The sequence below is a fragment of the Glossina fuscipes genome, unplaced genomic scaffold (genome assembly GCF_014805625.2).
Source record: "Glossina fuscipes isolate IAEA_lab_2018 unplaced genomic scaffold, Yale_Gfus_2 2, whole genome shotgun sequence".
NCBI classification, from domain to species: domain Eukaryota; kingdom Metazoa; phylum Arthropoda; class Insecta; order Diptera; family Glossinidae; genus Glossina; species Glossina fuscipes.
In genome coordinates this window covers 26,890,093-26,909,302 of record NW_023998416.1, presented here as the reverse complement: position 1 = coordinate 26,909,302, position 19,210 = coordinate 26,890,093, and the positions used below count along the sequence as shown (strand labels likewise).

The 19,210-nt window shown below is 34.9% G+C and overlaps 4 protein-coding genes across 4 annotated transcripts; 2 read left to right on the top strand and 2 right to left on the bottom strand.

The window, feature by feature from the left end:
* The first annotated feature begins 304 nt into the window (after positions 1-304).
* On the top strand, positions 305-1,319 carry LOC119633087 (cuticle protein). The gene is made up of 2 exons (XM_038026307.1): positions 305-557; positions 693-1,319. The coding sequence occupies exons 1-2, from the start codon at positions 546-548 to the stop codon at positions 1,317-1,319; spliced, it is 639 nt and encodes a 212-aa protein (XP_037882235.1). The 5' UTR covers positions 305-545.
* A 2,654-nt stretch (positions 1,320-3,973) lies between these two features.
* On the top strand, positions 3,974-4,926 carry LOC119633957. The gene is made up of 2 exons (XM_038027810.1): positions 3,974-3,995; positions 4,073-4,926. The coding sequence occupies exons 1-2, from the start codon at positions 3,984-3,986 to the stop codon at positions 4,904-4,906; spliced, it is 846 nt and encodes a 281-aa protein (XP_037883738.1). The 5' UTR covers positions 3,974-3,983; the 3' UTR covers positions 4,907-4,926.
* Positions 4,927-8,374: 3,448 nt separating this feature from the next.
* Positions 8,375-8,978, bottom strand: LOC119634177 (cuticle protein 7). Its single transcript, XM_038028188.1, has 2 exons — positions 8,848-8,978; positions 8,375-8,734 (listed from the first exon to the last, which is right to left on the bottom strand). The coding sequence occupies exons 1-2, from the start codon at positions 8,857-8,859 to the stop codon at positions 8,387-8,389; spliced, it is 360 nt and encodes a 119-aa protein (XP_037884116.1). The 5' UTR covers positions 8,860-8,978; the 3' UTR covers positions 8,375-8,386.
* Positions 8,979-11,903: 2,925 nt separating this feature from the next.
* LOC119633915 (probable serine/threonine-protein kinase DDB_G0268078) lies at positions 11,904-18,820 on the bottom strand. The gene is given in 9 exon segments (XM_038027743.1): positions 11,904-12,030; positions 16,047-16,289; positions 16,359-17,170; positions 17,172-17,243; positions 17,282-17,659; positions 17,733-17,904; positions 17,959-18,125; positions 18,214-18,381; positions 18,452-18,820. Coding segments are annotated over 9 exon segments (2,295 nt in total). The 5' UTR covers positions 18,608-18,820.
* Positions 18,821-19,210: the final 390 nt, after the last annotated feature.

The window sequence follows — 19,210 nt, the reverse complement described above, 5'->3', positions numbered from 1 at the left end:
TATATAAAGGTCATCTTCTGAACAAAAAAAAAAAAAAAAAAAAAAAAAAAAATGTTCATATTAACCCATTTTGAACTCAGTTCTGAAAAGAGAAATGTGGACAAATTTTAAGAATTTATCGATGAAAATGAATAAAGCCACCGAAGAACCGTTAAACTTGATTCGAGCGGAAAGCCTTTTCATCCCTATAATGGGATTAATTTCAAGTTATTGCAAGTAATTTCGGCAATAAATCTGGAAATGTATCCATTACCTTTTTAATTGCTCTCACACAAGCGCAGCAGCAGTGAATGAGAGCTAAGCATGTAACGTTAATAGTTGTCACTCTACTAATTGTACTCTAACCGCATCGACTTCTTTCATGCGTTTCATATGTTGTATGAAGTTATTTAAATATTGCTTAACTCAGGTGTATATAAACTAGTGGGGGATTCGTTTTTTTAATTAAAGTAATTTTAACATTAATTCTGTAAACATTTATCTGGCTCTTAACGATCGAAATTCCATTTACGCAATATAATAAAAATAAATAAGTAAAATTTAAAATGTCTTCAAAGGTATGCAATATTATTTATAAGTGATAACAACGCAAAAAAAAAAAAAAAAAAAAAAATTGTAAAAAAATAAAAAAATATATTTTATTTATTTATTTATCTCTGCATTTTTTTTTTTTTTTTATTTTATATTGAAAGATTTTAAATATCGTCATATGTTTTATCGTTATCGTTACCGAATCGATTTTATGCACGGAGCTGAAAGAGGAGCATGATTACGGCCCGGTGGTTTACGATTTTGAATACTCTGTCCGTGATCCTCACACCGGAGATATTAAAAGTCAAAAAGAGTCACGCAAAGATGATAAAGTTGAAGGCAGCTACGAATTAATTGACTCTGATGGATATCGACGCTTGGTGACTTATAAGGCTGATGATCATAACGGATTCGAGGCAATTGTTTCACGTGAACCCACCGATATTAAAATCCCTTTGCCGGCACCGCAACCCGAACATAAATTATTAGTCCAACCAAAAGTGAACTATTTCGCTAGTCCAAAATTTTTGCAGCCATATCCTTTAGTCCATTTCGGTCATCGTGGAACATATTTAAGTGTTGACAAATCCCTTCAAGCTCCAGCTCACGCCCCACTTCCAGTTCCAGTTCCAGTTCCAGTTTCAATTCCAGTTCCAGTTCCAGTTGCAGCATCAGTTCCAGTTTCTAATCATATTTCATCGTTACCGCAAGAATCTGCTCCGGCTCCTGGTCATGACTATGGTAATTATGTTGAGTTTTCGGCGCCCTCTGTCAGCTATAAATATTAAGATGTGAACAAATCCGCATTCATCAAGTGTCTTCCATTTCATCAATATAGTCTCATGGGTCTCATATAATAAATCTAAGCTTGCTTACATAGCAGCTGCGCCGGACCCCCTTTTTCATCCATTCCTTCGTCATTTATTTGCATTAGATTTATTTGAATATTTATAAAAAAAGAGAAAAACTAATAAAAGTTTTGGAAAATTTTTGCTCAGAACTCATGAAATAAAATTTTTGGTTATCGTTCTTTACGTTCGTTATATGTTATGCGAAAACTGTTTTTAGAGAAACATAAAGATAATGCCATAAATCTTTGTAGTATTTGTAGCACACTTAAGTTCTATCTGAAAAAGAAGCAGCAGAAGCTTATGTGAACTGCAAAAGCAAACGTACTTAGCGAGCAACTGTGTCTTGAATACAATTCTCTTACCAGCCTTTTGACATAAACGCTTTTTATACTTTCCACTTAAGACTTAAGATAAACTTAGCGTTTTCTTATACAGACCGATTCGGAATCACTTTCTAATTTAATATAGGCGTGTCTGTCCGTCTTCTTTTTTTGTGTTTAACCTACAAACATTTTAATAAAATTTATCTCACTGAGATGCCTTGGCCTAATTACGAACAGTATTAAAAATTGTTTTGTTTGGACCGCTTTCTCCATCACTTCCCATATAACGTGTTATTAATATGAATAAGTATAGGGTGATCTAGAGCATTTAATAGAGCGCCGTGCCCTACTAAAGTGTGCTTTCAGTTGCTTTCATAAAAAAAAAAATATATATTTCTTTATATGTTATTATTAACAGATAAGTGTGAGTCTGGCATGTTCCCTAGATTTGCAGCATTATTGACCTAACATAAACGCGTTCTCTAATAAAATGTTTCGATTTCGAAAAAGACAAGTCCGATACCTGTTCTCTCTGGACGCACAGGCCAAAGTAAGTGCATCTAACCAACAGTGTTTGGCGTATCGCGCTGACTTGCGATTCTGCTCGAGTTTTCACTTTTGATTTCATCGCACACCGCAAAAATAACCAATGAATGAATGAAGTGAACTGTGAAGAATAAAATTTATACAACTTTTTGCCAATTACAGCAAAACTTTAATTATGCTGACTATTGTAAATATTTACTATATAATATCGATTCATTGGACAAAGTAAGGAAACGTGTAACTCGTAATTTTTAATTTCATACTAATACAAAAACTTTTGTTCTGGCAGATATCGCTGGCAGATTGGCCTATGATAATTTGCTTACCGTTTTCTTTTTTTATTGTTATTAGTGCTTCTTCTTCATTCATTCAACATTTTCATGCCCTACACCACTTGTGTATGCAGCACCCAGAAGGACTTAAGATAGATCCGCCTTTCATTATACCGATCGATTCAGAATTTTGTTCCAAATCGATCTAAGCATGCCAGTCCGTCTGTCCGCTTGTCAGTGTATCGCTCTGATGTCTGTCCATGTATTTTTATTATTATTATTATTATTATAAGTTTAGCCAGAGAATAAGTTCTAAGACCAATGTCTTAAAGCACTAGCATCTAAGGCTTTCGGCCTTATTAAAAACTCTATCGCACACTTGAGATTTGAACCCACGACCATTGAGTTGCTAGTCGAGACTCTTGCCTACTTGGTCACTCAGGCGGATAGTTCTGTCCATGTAAATTTGTGATATTTTAATGCAATTCGCGACGCTGACGTGTACAAAGAACGAGTGCTGTTGAAAATAATTTGGATCGGTCCACCGTTTCCGACCATTTCCCCTTTCACGCATTATTAGGAAGCATATTCCTTAGCAGTTATAAGGAGAAAACTACAATTTTCTAAATTTCTCGACAAAAGTGGCTAAGTAATAGTATTTCGGCATTCTAAATTGCTATGAAAGCTTTAGACCAGCTGTGGCAATTTTTTGAACCCCCTCTCATAAGCAAATGATTTCTCTTCAGGTGCAAAAATGTGCTCTTGTTTATTGCTCTTCTATAGCCATTGCGATATTTGACATAAAGCAAATGAAAACACTGTTGTGGGCTATACGAGACATGGCCTTACTTTGGAAGTGATCCGATTCGAATCATTTTCAATGACGTCCATCACAACATTTCGAATCTTGCCACCTTTCCGTTGAACACAAGAAAATGAGGCAAATAGACGGAGAGACGGACAGTCGAGCTAAAATTGACTCAAAAAGTTGCTTTAAATCGATCGGTGTAATCAAATGTGGGTCTATCTCAGGTCGTTCTCGATGTTGAAGACATCCTCACAAACGTAGTATAGCCTTGTAACATTGTATGTTGTTGTGCAGGGTATAAAAAAAAAAAAACACCTAATGCGAAATGACTTAAGAGGAAATTTGTGATTCTCCGTCTCTGGTTGTAGCCTCGACATGTGCATATAATTATGTCAAAGTGTTAAAATGGTGAACGTGCTGCTTCGTTATATTTCCGCAGTTTTTCTAAATCTCTTTTTCAAGCAAGTAATCTAAGAAATCTTAATAGATTGCATTACTGCATACTACATATAAAAACTCTGCATATTTTCAAAAATGAACTCAGAATTGCTATCGACATCAGTTTAGCCAGACACGCGTATTATTTAATTTACAAGAAGAATAAGAAAAAACGTATTGTAAGCAAAAAAAAAAAAAAAAAAAAAAGGAAAAAATGCTTTCAAAGGTAAATCGCGTTTACTATTTATCGAATTATTATTATATGATTAAATAAAATAATTTGAAAAATGTATTAATTTGCAGCACACGATACAGCTGATGGTGTTTTCTTCAATATTATCGCTAACAATTGGTGATAGTCGTTCTTGTTATGAATGCGACGAAGAAGTATGGGAGGAAGTGCCTTGTTCCGATATAACCACAAGCCGTATAGAAACAACCATTGCACCAGAGACAGAAAAAACAAGCATGCAATTGAACAGTGTAACGGCGACAGGAACGACAGCAACTACGGTAGGTGATCGCCAATCGAATGATTCCAGTATTGAAGTGGCAATGTCGTCCGATCTTAAAGCACCTACAAAGGCATCAGACATTAACTATGAAAAGTGTTGCTGCGAATGTCATCTTAAAAAGGAGGAGTCATTAAAACAAGCAACCGGTGTCACTGTAAAATACGCGAACATACCTATTCCAATGTCTAGAGAGCAATTACAGGCTTTACAATTTAATCGACAAACTGCAAAGAAACTTTACGAAGATACGACAAATGTTCGTTCATCTTACGATTGGTTTAATAATAATCCAGAATATAATCCAGAATATAATCCAGAATATAATCCAAATTCTTATAATAATCACAAAACTGATTTTACTTACGAATATGAAATTTCTCTTCCAATTTCACCCTACGAATCTACGATAAATGCCGAAGTCTTATACCCTTCGACACATAACGCGCACACGGATAACAGAATTGGAAATAGCTTGGGCTATAACCATATGTATCAGTACGATCCGCGTATACCGCAAACTTACAGACATTCACCATCATATACGGAGGCTTTCGATTACCTTCAATTAAAAATGCCATCAGAAAACATACCTTCAGAGCACTATTCATGTCAAATGGATTAAAAATAGCAAAAAAAAGTCCTTTCGAATTAAAACAAAAAAATTAAGAAATTTCTAGTTAACTTAGAATAAAACTTAAAAAAAAAAACAAAATTTAAAAGAAGAATTTAAAAATATATTAAGATTTTTTTTTTTTTTTAATAAATCATTTTAAGAAATTTTTCTATAAAATTATTATTAAACAAATAATAAGTAAGAAATTTTAAGAGAAAAAACATTTATATAAAAAAAATTTGAATTTTAATATAAAATTTAAATTAAACGACTACTAAAAATTAAAAAAAAAAAGTTGGGAAAATTTTTTAATTAGATATAAAGATTCAATGAAAACAAGTAAGAAAATTATATTCAGCCGCGACCGGGCCTTTTAAACCCAACATTCTTTAACGCTGATCAATAATATGCAGACTTTGCATGGGCTCTCAATCTTTTTTTCTGAGCTCCACAAATGTTTTCACAAAAACATTGACTTTTCCCGTTTTTATGCGGATGCTGCAAAATCTTAGAATATAAATGCAAACTTTCTATCCTTGTATTGTGAAGTTATTGAAGTAACGAGCAAAAAAAAAAAGATTTTTCTTTTGTTTTGAAAAGAGTTTACGTAGTACTGTGGTCATGTTCTTTGACCGATTTAGCTCAATTTCAATACCAATCTGCGCGCAATAACTTTCAATCTTTGTGCCAAATTTGAAATCGATTGCCGTATTTATGCAATCAGGGGAATGGTAAATACAGACAGACAGACAAACGGACACGCTTAAATCGGTTTAGAATTTAATGCTGATCAAGAATATTTACAGTTGATGGCATCTCTGATTTTTCTTTTTTAAGTTAAATTATTGAAAACACATAAGATATTTTTTTAATGTAAAAATTTTTAATAAAAAAACAAGTCGTTACATAATTTTTTTTAAATTTCAAATTAAATTTAAAAAAAAAAAAAGGAAGAAGAATCTTCTCTCTTTACTTTGCAAGCCCATTTACACTTTTAAACATATTCCACTCAAAAAAGTTTTCAAAGCGCATGGAAGCATTCATGAAAGATTAGTTAATTATTCCAAAGATTTCCCAAAAACAGTCTTAAGGCTTATGTAGTACTCGATAGTGTTGCGGTACGCTCGGATTGGATAAAGTGGCATGCCAGTCTGTTTGAAGTCTCTCTGCTTTCTTGAGGCATTTAAGCAGGTGTTCCATTCCCTTCACAAATCGAGGTAATCTCATCAGATCCGCTGGCATTACTTAAAAAATTTCAATTCATTTTTATCTTATGTAACAGTCTTGGCACTATTTTGTAATCGGCTTTGGATTTTTTAAATATTTTCGCGATCTTTGTCTCGAAAGATTGAATCATATTCGTGCGGCCATTTGTCTCTCGTACGTTTTTCACAGCGCTCAGATTAGGAAGCATTAAAATGGAACGACGAGTCTCGTCATATATAATTCGGATAGTTTGAAGAATTCACTACAAATACATTCCTTCCACTGAAATTGCTTGCATAGTAAAACTTATCTGACGCATTCAATTTTCCCGAAATTGCAGTAATAGATAACTTGGATATTGATCTTTGAACTGTGGAAGTTTCAGTCGTTTGCAAGCTGTCGTTCAGTGTATGTCAAAAAGTAAAGACATGAATATCGTTTATATCGTTTTTTTTGGGGGGCTTTGGGGGGCTTTTAATTGGATTAACCTTGAAGAAGAGCAACTACGGAAATGATTAGATTGGCTTGGAATGAAAGTGCAGAGAGCTATGTAAGAATTAGGAAGCGGTTTGCGATGTTTTGGGCGAAAAATTTTCCAATGAACGACGCATATGTTCGTCCATCTCCCCTAAAACCACCCAGAAAATATTTATCAACTTAGGCTGGAAAGATTTACAGCAATCGCTGTATTTTCTAGATTTCGCCTCGCAGTCATATTTAGCAGGGCAGCTCTATAACAATGCAAAATTTTATTGAAAAAAAACGGACGGAATTTATGTGTACACCATTAGATCATGACTATGCGTAATTGTTTGCAATTTGATATTTATTATTTACTTGGGCATGTTACCCCTTCATAATCGTTCATAATCGACCCTTGACAAGAAGAAAGGTAAACTAAAAAAAAAACTTCGTGAAAGTGGAAATTGTTTCCTTCGAACCAGCTGTTTCCTGCCTGCCGCTATATTAATCTGGGAATCGTTTCGCAATTGGTTGCAGAGTCTCACAATTGTTACTTTCGTTTCCAGCGCCCTTCATCATTGGCTCGGGCTTTCAATATATGGAATACTCCTCAAACAAGATCATTTCTTTTATATATAATTTTCAATAGTCAATGGATCCTTTTCTTCAATTAGTCTGCGACATTTTCAAAAAGCTTGTTCACTCGATTTCAAGGTAAGATTTTTTCTGGACTAGACATTCTTTTCACATCTAGATTATTAAGACTATAACGTATGCCAGACTTATAAATAAGTAGCTACCGGTTTTCTTAAGAGGTGCCGTTGTTTCGCTTGTTAACGATTCCAGTGCGAATTTTAAACTTTGTGTTATTATATAAATTGTCCCGAAGAGATGCAAATAACGAAATTTTCAAAAAAACATAAAGAAACAAAAACGCAAAAGCGGAAAACGCAGCTTTTCCTGCTTAACTTGGAAGAGCATGGTGCTGCGAGATCCTGTTAGAATATTCCTGATTCTCTTTGTAATATCTACTAACATACAGTGGTGACAAAGCGGTTTTGTAAGTTCTTGATCCGCATAGAAGTCTGAGTCAATCTGACAGATTCAGATCAATGTTTCATTTATTTACTAAATTAATTGGAAATGAAAATTTCCTAACCCGATGAGGTTGCAATGATATACTAACCAAAGGTGAAATAATTTACATAATGAAGGCATGTTAAACTATTGTGCTCAATATTAAATACATTACATCAACCTGTACGACGTTTCTGACGATGGCTTTGTATAGGAAGTGATCGAAAAAGTGATCAGATCTGAATCATTTTCTACGAGGTTCGTCTTAAGGCCAAAACAAGTCCCTCTACCAATATATCTGAAAAGTTGGGACTCAAAGGTTGAACAGAAGAAAACAAGACAGGTCGACGGACACGTACGCTTTAATTAGATCGGAAAGTGGTTCAGCATCGATCGTTATAAGAAATCTCATCCCATCACAAATCCTTCTGGGTGTTGCATATATGTGTACAAATTTAATATACCCTAATGCCGTAGGATACAATAATTTAGGTTTGACTTGTTTAGACGCAGAAAGTAAAAGTGCTAGGAAAAAGTGCTAGTCGTTTAAGTAAGAAGTCCTCTCGAGGATAAATGCACAAAAGCGCTCTTAGGCATTTTTTTAAATAAATCGAGCCGCTATCAAGAGCTGACTATTGGGTGTGTTGGAAGAAAACTAATTTGAAAAAATTCCAAGAATGTTTTTATATTTCAGCAGACTTTTTTTCTTTTATAATGCAGTTAAGGCTTCAGATGACAATTAATTTAATGATTAGCTGGTGCTGGCCATTCCTCAACAGTTTGCGCCACTGGATGCGGTGAACCCAATAACTCACGTCGAACCTGTGCTGAGAAGCCCAATAAAGGATCTGAACTGTATTCGACAACACGACGATTACCGTCGGGTTCGATTAGGGAATAACGTCCAGTCACATAGTCGCCACGTCTATGCTCGAACTGATCTTTCACATCACCGGTATGCACATCGTGCACTGAATATTGAAATTCATAGTGCGGCGTATTATCCTCTATCAATTCAATTGTCGGATGTTCAATCACACTGGCACTAATTAAAGTGGCGCATACGCTTAATACACACACAGTAACGATGCACTATAATAATGATAATAATAATAATAATAATAATAATAATAATAATAAAAAAAAAGAAGAGAAGGAAAATAAGTTCATTTCAATTTAATAATAATTGTTTGGAAAAAACCTACAAGAAATTTCATTATTAATGATTTTATTAAATTAATTAGTTTTTAAGACAAGACAAAACAAATAAGCACACATACACCAACACACGCGTAAAAGAACTTAAGAGATGCTTTTCGGGTAAAATGATTGAAACGAATGCCATCCCCTTGTTATGTTTTAGTGACTTTTATACGGAGACGAGACCAAATCATAAACTACTTATTGTTTGCAATTGTTTGGCAAAGAGACTCCAACTCACATAATGTTGTTTGAATTACAGCTCAATTATGCAATATTTGCAGCGACATTTAATTTGAACGCACTTCAAAGAGGAAATGAAATCCAATCTTATTTTTTAAAAAGTTAAAGTTTCTAATTACAAAGTCAGCCAGTCAGTCACTAGACTACGCACATCAAACTAATGCTGTACTGGGTCGGTCGCACAATTGATGTCACAATTTATTATTCGAGATGCAAGAATTAATTTAATACTGCATTAGTAACGAACGGCGCTGTTTTTTTAAAAGTTTTTCAATAAAGAGAAAAAACAACAAAAAAAAAAAATATGATTGGCTGAACATGTGAAGACTTTTTGTTTTTGCGCAAATCAAACCATAGACGAGTTAAACAGGTAAGTTTCCCTTAGGGCGAACATGCATTGCCTAGAGACGACTGAAGCATATTTCTTTGTCGCTCTTTAATTATTCGCGTTAGATATGACGTATAAGTAATACGAGACGCCCTGAGAAATTTTGCAAACTTCCTGTAGCAAATTAAATATATATAGGTTGACGAGAAGTGTTTCCTCTGCAAACTTAAAAAATTAAAAAAAAAAAAAAAAAAAAAATTTAAAAAAAATTAGCTCATCGTAAAAGCGAGTAATCGATATCTTTTGCTTAAACCGTCATGTACGATCAAGGATTTAATTGAAGTCAAGCAGGCTTTTTTGCCGTCCAAATAGTAGGCGAGAAGACCTTCCGGCGAAAAATTGAACTGGGGGCATACCAGTTCATGGAACGAAGCTCTTTTTAGGAGCAGAATTGCTCTCTGAGAGCAATATCTACAAACAATCTATTTTTGTTAAATACAAAGAGAAAGCATTTAGACTAATGAATAGAAGCTTATTCGCCTTACAGTTTTCGAGAGGTGTTCATAATCTAAAGCAAATCATTTTTATATGTAACACGACAGTCCATGACAGTTGTAATACGCCAAAAAATTATGTACATTATTGATCAGTGAAAGATTTTCAATTCCTCCCTTAACACGTGCGGGCGTAAAACAAGGCGTATACAATTTTACTTATTGACCAAAAGTTAAGTTTAAAAACGGTCACAGCATGCTTACAACCCACCCGCCCACAATAGGTAAAAAGGTACAATTTAAAATTTATAGCAAAAATGGATCTGCATTGATAATGGGGTTGAAACACCTCACACCGCTACATCGATCTGCATGCAAGCCTATTGCAAATGTATTTTTACCTACTACCGTTAGATCTGGATGTTGCATTAAGGTTTACTACAAATATTCCCTGGGGTCATTTAAAAGCCTAAAGCAAAAAATGATCTTCGGATATAGTTTTCTTTCATATCATATATAATTTATTTTTTATAATTTTGTTGTCGCAGGCCGGAATATATATGTACTCTCTGCACCAGTTTTGGTTGCATGCATTAAGCTTGCATGGATATACGTCCACGACATGAGATAAAGCCACCTTCAGGTTTTACTAATCGATTCGGAATCATTTCGCTGAATCTATCCCATTCCTTCATCCAGTCCCACATGGAGACTTTTTTGCAAAACATATATCTGATGACGTCAAAGTTTTGATATTTTACAATGAATTTAATTGAAGGAATGCATGAGAGGAACTAAAGTCGACTGTAACGCTTCAATTTCGTTTTTTTAACTTCATTTGCTACGTTCACTCAAACTCATTTATATACCTAAATATAAATAACTTCGTGCCGGTTATTAGCAGTGTAAAGTGAGGTAAAAATTTCAAAAATATTCTTTAAAAAATGCTGCGAACTGGTAAAGCCATCTCTTAGAAACACCAGTGAAGACTTCTTCTTTTCGCATCCGGTATATTTAGAACTAACTGGCTTTACTGCCGCTCCTGACAAGAATTTGCACAAGGAAAACCAAAAATTGCTTATAAAAGTCGATGATTACTGAAAAGTGAACGACCTGTCGGTCTAGAGCAGCGATGCACATATTTTTTCATCGGAGGGACAATTTTTAGTTTTCATATCATGAAAGGGGGCTACAAGCATATCTAACATCAATTTTCCTCCTTTCTAAAAAAAACACATTTGATACTTGATAGCTGCACAGCTAAGCCGGCAGTGAAGGCAGATACAAGGCTTACAGGCAGATACAAGATGTTAAAGGCATTTGCAGCATCGCTATATCGCGAACAAATTGACTTGATACTTTAAATGTGGCGAGTTGGACCCGACAACAACACGGATCGATGCTTGCCCATGCCTGCTCTAGTGATAGCTTAAATATTCGAATCAATCTCTAGTAAGTGAATGAATCGTTGAAGGTCAAGCGCCGAAGCGCCAGTAATATTGCCCGCATTAATTAGGTGAACTATAAAGGACTTTGAGTTTGTGGGCATACTTTAATGAATACACAGTAGCTTTACTTCGCGTACTTAGGCCTAATTTACTTTATTTTATCACAGCTCAATCATTTAATAACATTCACGTATTTCTAAAAATTTACATACAAACGGTATTATATTGTTCAAATTAATTATAATTTTTCAATTCGAATTCATTGCTAACGTCCATGTTGATCATCGATTCTAGTATTTATGTTGAGAGAACTTTACTTTCAAATACAAAGCCAGCTAATTATTATTCAGGTACGTTGATGACGTCCACATTGGATTGCGATGATACGATCCATTTAGTACATTGTTTTCCAAAAGTGATCCTATTAAAAATACACATACATGCATACATACATAGGTATATAATTATGTTATGAAACTGAACGTAACTCTCATTACTACTACCGTTAAATTATTTTTTAGTGTTGTTGTTGCTTTTAGATTTATTTTCTAAATTATGTTATTATAGTTGCATTTACCATTGTCTGAGACCATCCAGGCGCTAAGTTTTTCATCTTCCGTCTTATTGGTTTCATCCCAGGGAAATAGTATTTTATTGTTTTCCGGCACTTTGCACCTACAATACATAATCAATAAAACGTTGACTTGTCAAGCCATCTACATAAATATATTACTGTTCATTATTTAATCAATTAGCGAATATTTTAAATGAACGAAATGAATATAAAGGATGTATGGCGAAGCATATGAGTAAAACAAGTCAAGACATTGTATGCCTGGCAAAGCGGTTCATTAAACACCGAGCACCTTTTCGCTTAATTTACACCTTTACATTGACTTTCATCATGAAAAGCCAAATCACTACGTGGCCGTTAAAAGGCTTCTTTTTTTTTTTTGTTTTTTCTAATACCGTAGTCGTCTATGGATGCCTCGCAACTTTTCATCAACTTGTATAAAATACGAAAATATATTTTCTAAGAACGTCGTTCGACTTCGTTATGTAAGGGGAATAATGTTAAAAATTATTCAACCCAATCCACTTTTCAATGGAGTTTATCCGTAGGCCAGAAAATATATTATTAGGCGAAACGACGAGCAAACATGTTTAAATCGACTGAAATTGTATAATCAAAGGTTATCGAAGGGCGTCCAGTCGTTCCGGCCATTAGACGTATATGCATAAACTTAATATATATCCTTACGGAAAGTGTTGCAACAAATTTTAGAACAAATATATACTCTATACACTAATCTCCCGCGCGGTAGATTGGTTCCGCGTTATAGGAAAACGCTACGTATAAATGATTCATCACATTTAACTTTTCTCTAATTATGAAGTGTACAAATCATTATAAATTTCACAGTACAAAAATATGTAGGTGGGAAATCCCCCCTCCGTTATATGGGGGAATGCCCGTTTTTTATGGGGGATAAAAAATCGCTTAATATAAAAACGCCTTATAAGGGTACTGCGTTATGGCGGGGATTACTGTATATCTATCTATATAATATATATATTCTATAAATGCAGCCTTCAAGTATTTTCCGTTACTCAGTCAAGCGATAGAACTAAAACTAGATAATCATGATGACTTATTTCTAGAAAATGCCAACGAAAATCATTTGAGTTAAACTCCTCATCCATAACCGTAAATTGGTGCTATCGTATGTCCCTATTTCTATGTCCTACCTTATAAGGGTCTATATATAAATCATAATTTATTCACTCCTTACCAGATCATGCCTAGCCTCAAAGATCAAAGAGCCCACTAATCATCTATTTTCTCAAAAATTGAACTTAAAGCTGTTAAAAGCGGGAATGTTACGGTAAAAATCGGAAACTTGGCCTGAACAAGTAAAATCCTTGCTAGTCTTTCTAAGAGATTACAATTTATTTTGAAAACTCAAAGTGTGAAGGTTTTAGGTCAAGCATTAAATATCGACATCAAAACCAAAGAACTACGAAAAAAAACGGTATTCTGTGTTTACTAGAACCAGTTGCCTTTAATGTATAATAAAGTGCTGCAAAATAGGCTCATGAGCTGAAATAAGGCAGTCTTGCTTCAAGCGACAATCGAAACACGCAATAAAAGTAGTTTAGGTCAAGTTCAAATTTTAGCCTGTATTCGCCCCCTTCTATCCAAGCCAAATATTTGTTGTTGTTTGCTTGAAGAAAAGAACGCTTCTTTGAGAAACAAATACAAGCTTGCCAGAGAGATGTGAAAAATGTGTTGTTCCTTTTCAAAGAAAGCGTTCCTTTCGTTGCAGAAAGAAACTGATAACCATCTGCTTGCACTTTATTTGGGTTGAAGTCAACTTAAAAGACTATCTTTTGCAATAACGATCATAAGATCAGACAGCCTCTGCAATTTAGTAACACTCCTAAAGTCAAGCTGTTAAGTACACTAAACAGATACTCTACTGGTCAAAATGTATTATATTATCCCAAGTAGACACTGAGGCGAACATAGTTTCCCTATTTTGGTTAGCCTAACTTAGAATTCCGTGGCAATGTCTATGACGGGTAGTTTTTGTTCGATTGGCCAAAGGCCATGCATCTGTCGATCTGTATATCCATTAATTTATCGTACGCTATCGAATATCTGACGATTGAAATGAAAAAAAAAGACAACTCATTGCCATAAAATACATATTCGGATTTTTATAAAAAGAAAACATACGTTGATCGTGTGATTTTTAAAACTCATAATTAATGGAGGCTCAAGGCTCGAGTGGGATCTTAGAAAGTCTAAGCTTGCGTTTAGACTCTCATCAATAAAACCAATACATCATTTTATCACTTATCGTTTTATTCGTTTTAAACGTAAATGCTGTTCGTTACCTTATAGGCCAAAACTGATAATCCGCGTTTACAGTAACTGCATAATTATCGTCATTCTTAGCCGATCTATCTCTATGAACCAAGCATAAAGCAAACATGCGGTACAAAATCAATGATGAATGAGCGTAATAACATATGTATTTATTAAAAATTAATTTAAAAAATTTTCATTTACTTTTTAAAGATATTTGGCGGAACTCCTTAAATACCCAACGAAAGAGATATTTTGATGTCAATCCTTCTCAAGTTGAATTTTTTTTTGACTCATATCAAATTCTGAATTATTAGTTCTAATAGATGTCTGTACGAATGGTCGGATTTCAACTGGCGGTAAGCTGTGTATGATCGACTAGAATGATCCTCCGCAAAAGTACATTAACGAGGATTTTTTTTTTAATTTTAGCAAACGCCTTTAAGGAAATAATGTCAATTAACAACAATTATTCAACACTCTACAAAGTTACCTAGCCATTCAACTGGTCGCATAGACAAAAGACCTCAGATGTGGCTTAAGTAAAGAACTGATCTACGTACAGCGATTTACAATTTGAAGGTGAGTGAAGACCTGAGAAATGGCTTAAATCAAGAACTGGCCGACGTGCAGCGATATACTATTTGAACGTGAGTGAAAACCTGAAACACGGCTTAAATAAAGAATTGATCTACGTGCAGCGTGGGAGTGAGTGCAAACCTGAGACACGGCTTAAATGAAGAACTGATCTTTTTGCAGCGATTTATAATTTTAACGTGAGTAATGACCTGAGGCATTTAGAATTAGAGCGATTTAGAACTTTAACGTTAGTGAAGAAGAGAAATTCATTGATTTCAATGAATGAGTTCACTTCACTGTCACGGCAGGCAATGTTTGGCGTTACCTGAGCGCTAGCAGTCATATCCTGAGGGGATTAACAACAGTAAACAACTCAACTATATTGAAAGAAAACAAATAGGGACTATACCGTCTCACAAAGGTAGGGGGGAGGTGCGATTAAACCTACTTTTCTGCAAGCATTTTTTAAGTGATATATTTTGTGCGACTTATTTCGGGCGGTTTATGAATACGCAGCGGGGGAGTATATCTTCGGAGAAAGTTTTTCGAATGATGCAGAACGAAAGCGTAAATGATTTTGACGTTGTCAATAACCTAATAGATCATGGATATAGCCAAGAATAACCGGCTTCTATGATCGCGGATAAAATATATGTAACGGATATAGATAGCAAGTTGGAAAAAAGTTTGCAATCTTTAAAGGGAGCTTCGTGCCTGTATATTTCGCTATCTTCAAATTCACAAGCAGGTGATCAAACGACCCGCAAAAATTAATGCAAAAAGTTATACAAATCCAAAGTTGATCGTTACAAGCCAAATATATTTGACAAGGCCTAAGGAGTTTATATTTATATTTACCAGGCAAGTCAAGAAAATCAAAGCAAAGATAGCCACTTTCCGCTCCAATCCATAATCTACGGAAAATTCTTAATGCTCTTTAGGTCTTGCCTCCTCCTCTTCCTAAGTCCTCCAGCAATATTCGACTCAGCGACAAAGCGAATAACATTTTCACATTTCTTTTCACCTAATATCGAAGATCAGATTCTATTCCCAAGAAAATGTTGAAGTATATTACTGCAGAGAAGCTTTCATCAAATCTTTTTCTGGGTATTTAAAAAGATTCACTTCGAAATGAAAATATTTGATTTTTTTGTTATCGCAAAAAATACATGAAAAAGTAAATTATAATTAAGTAATGTATTATATAAACAAATAGTGTAAAAAAGATATTCCAACTTACGCGTTTGTCGATAATGAGTTCGTTCGAGTACCTTGATTGGCTTCTAAACTACTGGGTAAATGATTTTTAATCGGCAAACTGGAGGAACGTGTCGCTGCCGCCATTTTATCGGAGAGATCGCTTAATGTCGAATTTTTCATATCACTACCGTCGGACTCCATCGAAAGGTGTCCAAATAGATCCTCTAATAATAAATTCGACTTTGCATTCTTATGTCGCTTGGCGGACGTTTTCATTTTTGATCTACGTTATATAGATAATGAAAATATCAAAAATCAAGGCGATTATGTAAGAGATGCGTTAACAGCTCACCCCAAAATAGTGCCCAACTCATCATCTTTATTGAAATTCTGATCGTTATTATTATCATTTATTTTTTTCACTTCCACATAACCTTCATTTCTCGCTATGTCTTTATTGGCAATAAAAAAATTTTGACTAGCGTGGGTTGATAATTGCACATCTGCACCATTGACAACAGTTGGTTCGCAACTGTTACGTATTAGGATGTTGGAAGCATTCATCGCTAATTGCGGACGTTGGCCCGCTTTTGAGAACATATCGTACACTTTGACCGCATTGACTCGTTGAGCGTCCGCTCCTACATCGTTTAGACGTTTATATACGTAGTATCCTGCCATTTGAGCAGAATTCTTGGCATTCTTGGCAACAGTCTCATAAAGGGTATAATTTCTATTATTATTCGCATAAATGGGATTTTCGAAGCGTTTACTTAAATTGGAACTATGAAATGAGACGTTGGGATGCTGCACGAGAACGGGCGGCTGCTGTAAACCGAACAAATGCATTACATTACGATTCAAAAAAATGTCATTAACCGCTTCGTTGCGTGCCAGATTGTCAGTATTTTGACTTGGATTCCCGGTGGTTAAGTACACGTTACTTGCTGGCCCTAAAATAGTATTATAACGCATACCTTCATTTTTAATCGTTGTAGCATCCGCATTCGAATTATTGTGAAGTACTGCCGGCTGATCGCTTTGTAACGCTTTCTTCTCATATGACGTCGCACTTAACGCATTTCCGGTATCCATCGTTAAGAAACTAATTTTTGGTATTTGTACTTGGCTAACATTTTTCACTGTATTGGCATTCTTAGTTGTTATTGTTGTCGTTGTTGTTGTCGTTGTTGTCGTTGTTGTTATTGTTGTCATTGTTGTTGTTGTCGTCGTTATTGTTTTTGTCGCTATGTCAGTAATATTGGCCACTGAGATATTGTTATTATTACTCATACTTAGATTATTACTTTGATGGATCGTATCGGTAATAGCATGCAATTTATTTTGCATCGGAAGCACAGTGTTTGAATAGCTTTGCGTCAGTCCTGTGTTGGCCGCGTGTTTGGCTGATAACTTCACGTTTGCTTTCGCAGCTGCCATTGGTGAGATACGTTTCATTAAATTAAAATAAGGATATTTTAGAGACTGTTGAGCTGTTGGCCTCTTATCGGGATCGTATAGCAATAAGTCCTCTAACAAATTTAAACCGGCTTGACTGCAACGATTCACGACCGTATTAAGAGGCATTTTAACACAATCCGGATAATGAAAATGAATGGATGAAGCTAAACGATAACCTTCTAACCAATCACTCTGAAATTCGTTTTTAAAATAAATGAATTAATTAAAATAAATTTATATATAATTAAAGCGATGATCTATTTACTTTATCCGGTGTTCCTAAAACAGAACATATCTTGTATAGTTGATCCACTTCACTGCTGCCAGGAAATAGAGGACGAAATGTATACAATTCGGCCATAATGCAACCAATAGCCCATAAATCGATAGAACTGCCATAGTTCGTCGAGTGCAATAGTACTTCGGGAGCCCGATACCTAAACGGATGAACATAGTCAAAGTACATTTAAATTTAATTCACTAAAAGTTACCATCTTGTTGACACGTAGTCTGTGAATGGTGGCCTCGAACGGATCTCGCGGGCCAAACCAAAATCAGCGATTTTAATCAATTCCGGGCCTGAGCATAATAAATTTTCAGGTTTTAAATCTCGATGAAAGAATCCATGGCGATGCATAAACGCTAGACCTGTAAGAACCTAAACACAATAACAAATGAAGACTTTAATCGCTCATTCCTAATTGATATAGAATAGAATTTTTATCCGTTTTCTTAGGATTACCTACCTGAAATAAGATGCTCTTTAATGTTGGCTCTGGTAAATGAGTGTCACGATCTTTAATCATTTGATAGAGATTCTCTTTCATGTATTCGAATACAAAATACAAATTATCATTTTCTCTGATCACCTCTTTCAATTTAACTATATTCGGATGGGATAGTTTCTTCAAGGACTAAAATAAATAATGGAATTAAAAGTGAGACTTGGCGTCACAATCGTCTAGCTTGTAGAGATTGTCAAACCTTAACTTCGCGTAGATTCATGGCCTCTTCCCACGAATAGTATTTTCGCTTCATGCGTTTAATGGCGACTTTTTCGCCAGTATCTTTTCGTTGCCCGAGTACCACCGTACCGTACGTACCATCGCCAAGTTGACTTAAAGTTATATATCGATTCATATTTTATCAAAGCCAATTCTGTTAAGTATAAATGTATTTATTAACGCAAACATGCACTAGCACCCACTCCCACATGCCCACGCACATAAGTACATACTTATATACACGTATATCTGCAAGTGATAGGAAAGGCGGAAGCGTTAGTGTTAATCGTCCCAAGGCAAACGTAGACTAGCAGCAGATATTTAAAAATCAGTAATTATATCGATTCCTTTCCCTGTCTCCTTCCAAATAAGTGAATTATTTTTACTATGAAAAGATGGACTTGAAGGCGGCTTTAGTCGATCAACATTTCACACAGCATGCTTATGTTTTTTGGAGATTTTCATCTAAAGTAAAGCATAGTATTAAAGTAGGACAAGTAAAAAGATTATAGTGGCCACCGCTGACAATCAAACACCCTACACCATCATATAGTCATACATATAAGTAACTTTTAAGACATTATACGGAAATGGTCGAAAAAATCATTCGATTCAAACGGTTTTCTATAGTGTTCGTCTTTGGACCAAGACAAGTCGATGTTTTAAATTTCATCAAAATATCTCAAAATTTACGACCTATAAGTTGAACAAAAGACCTTGGACGGGCAGAGGAATAGAC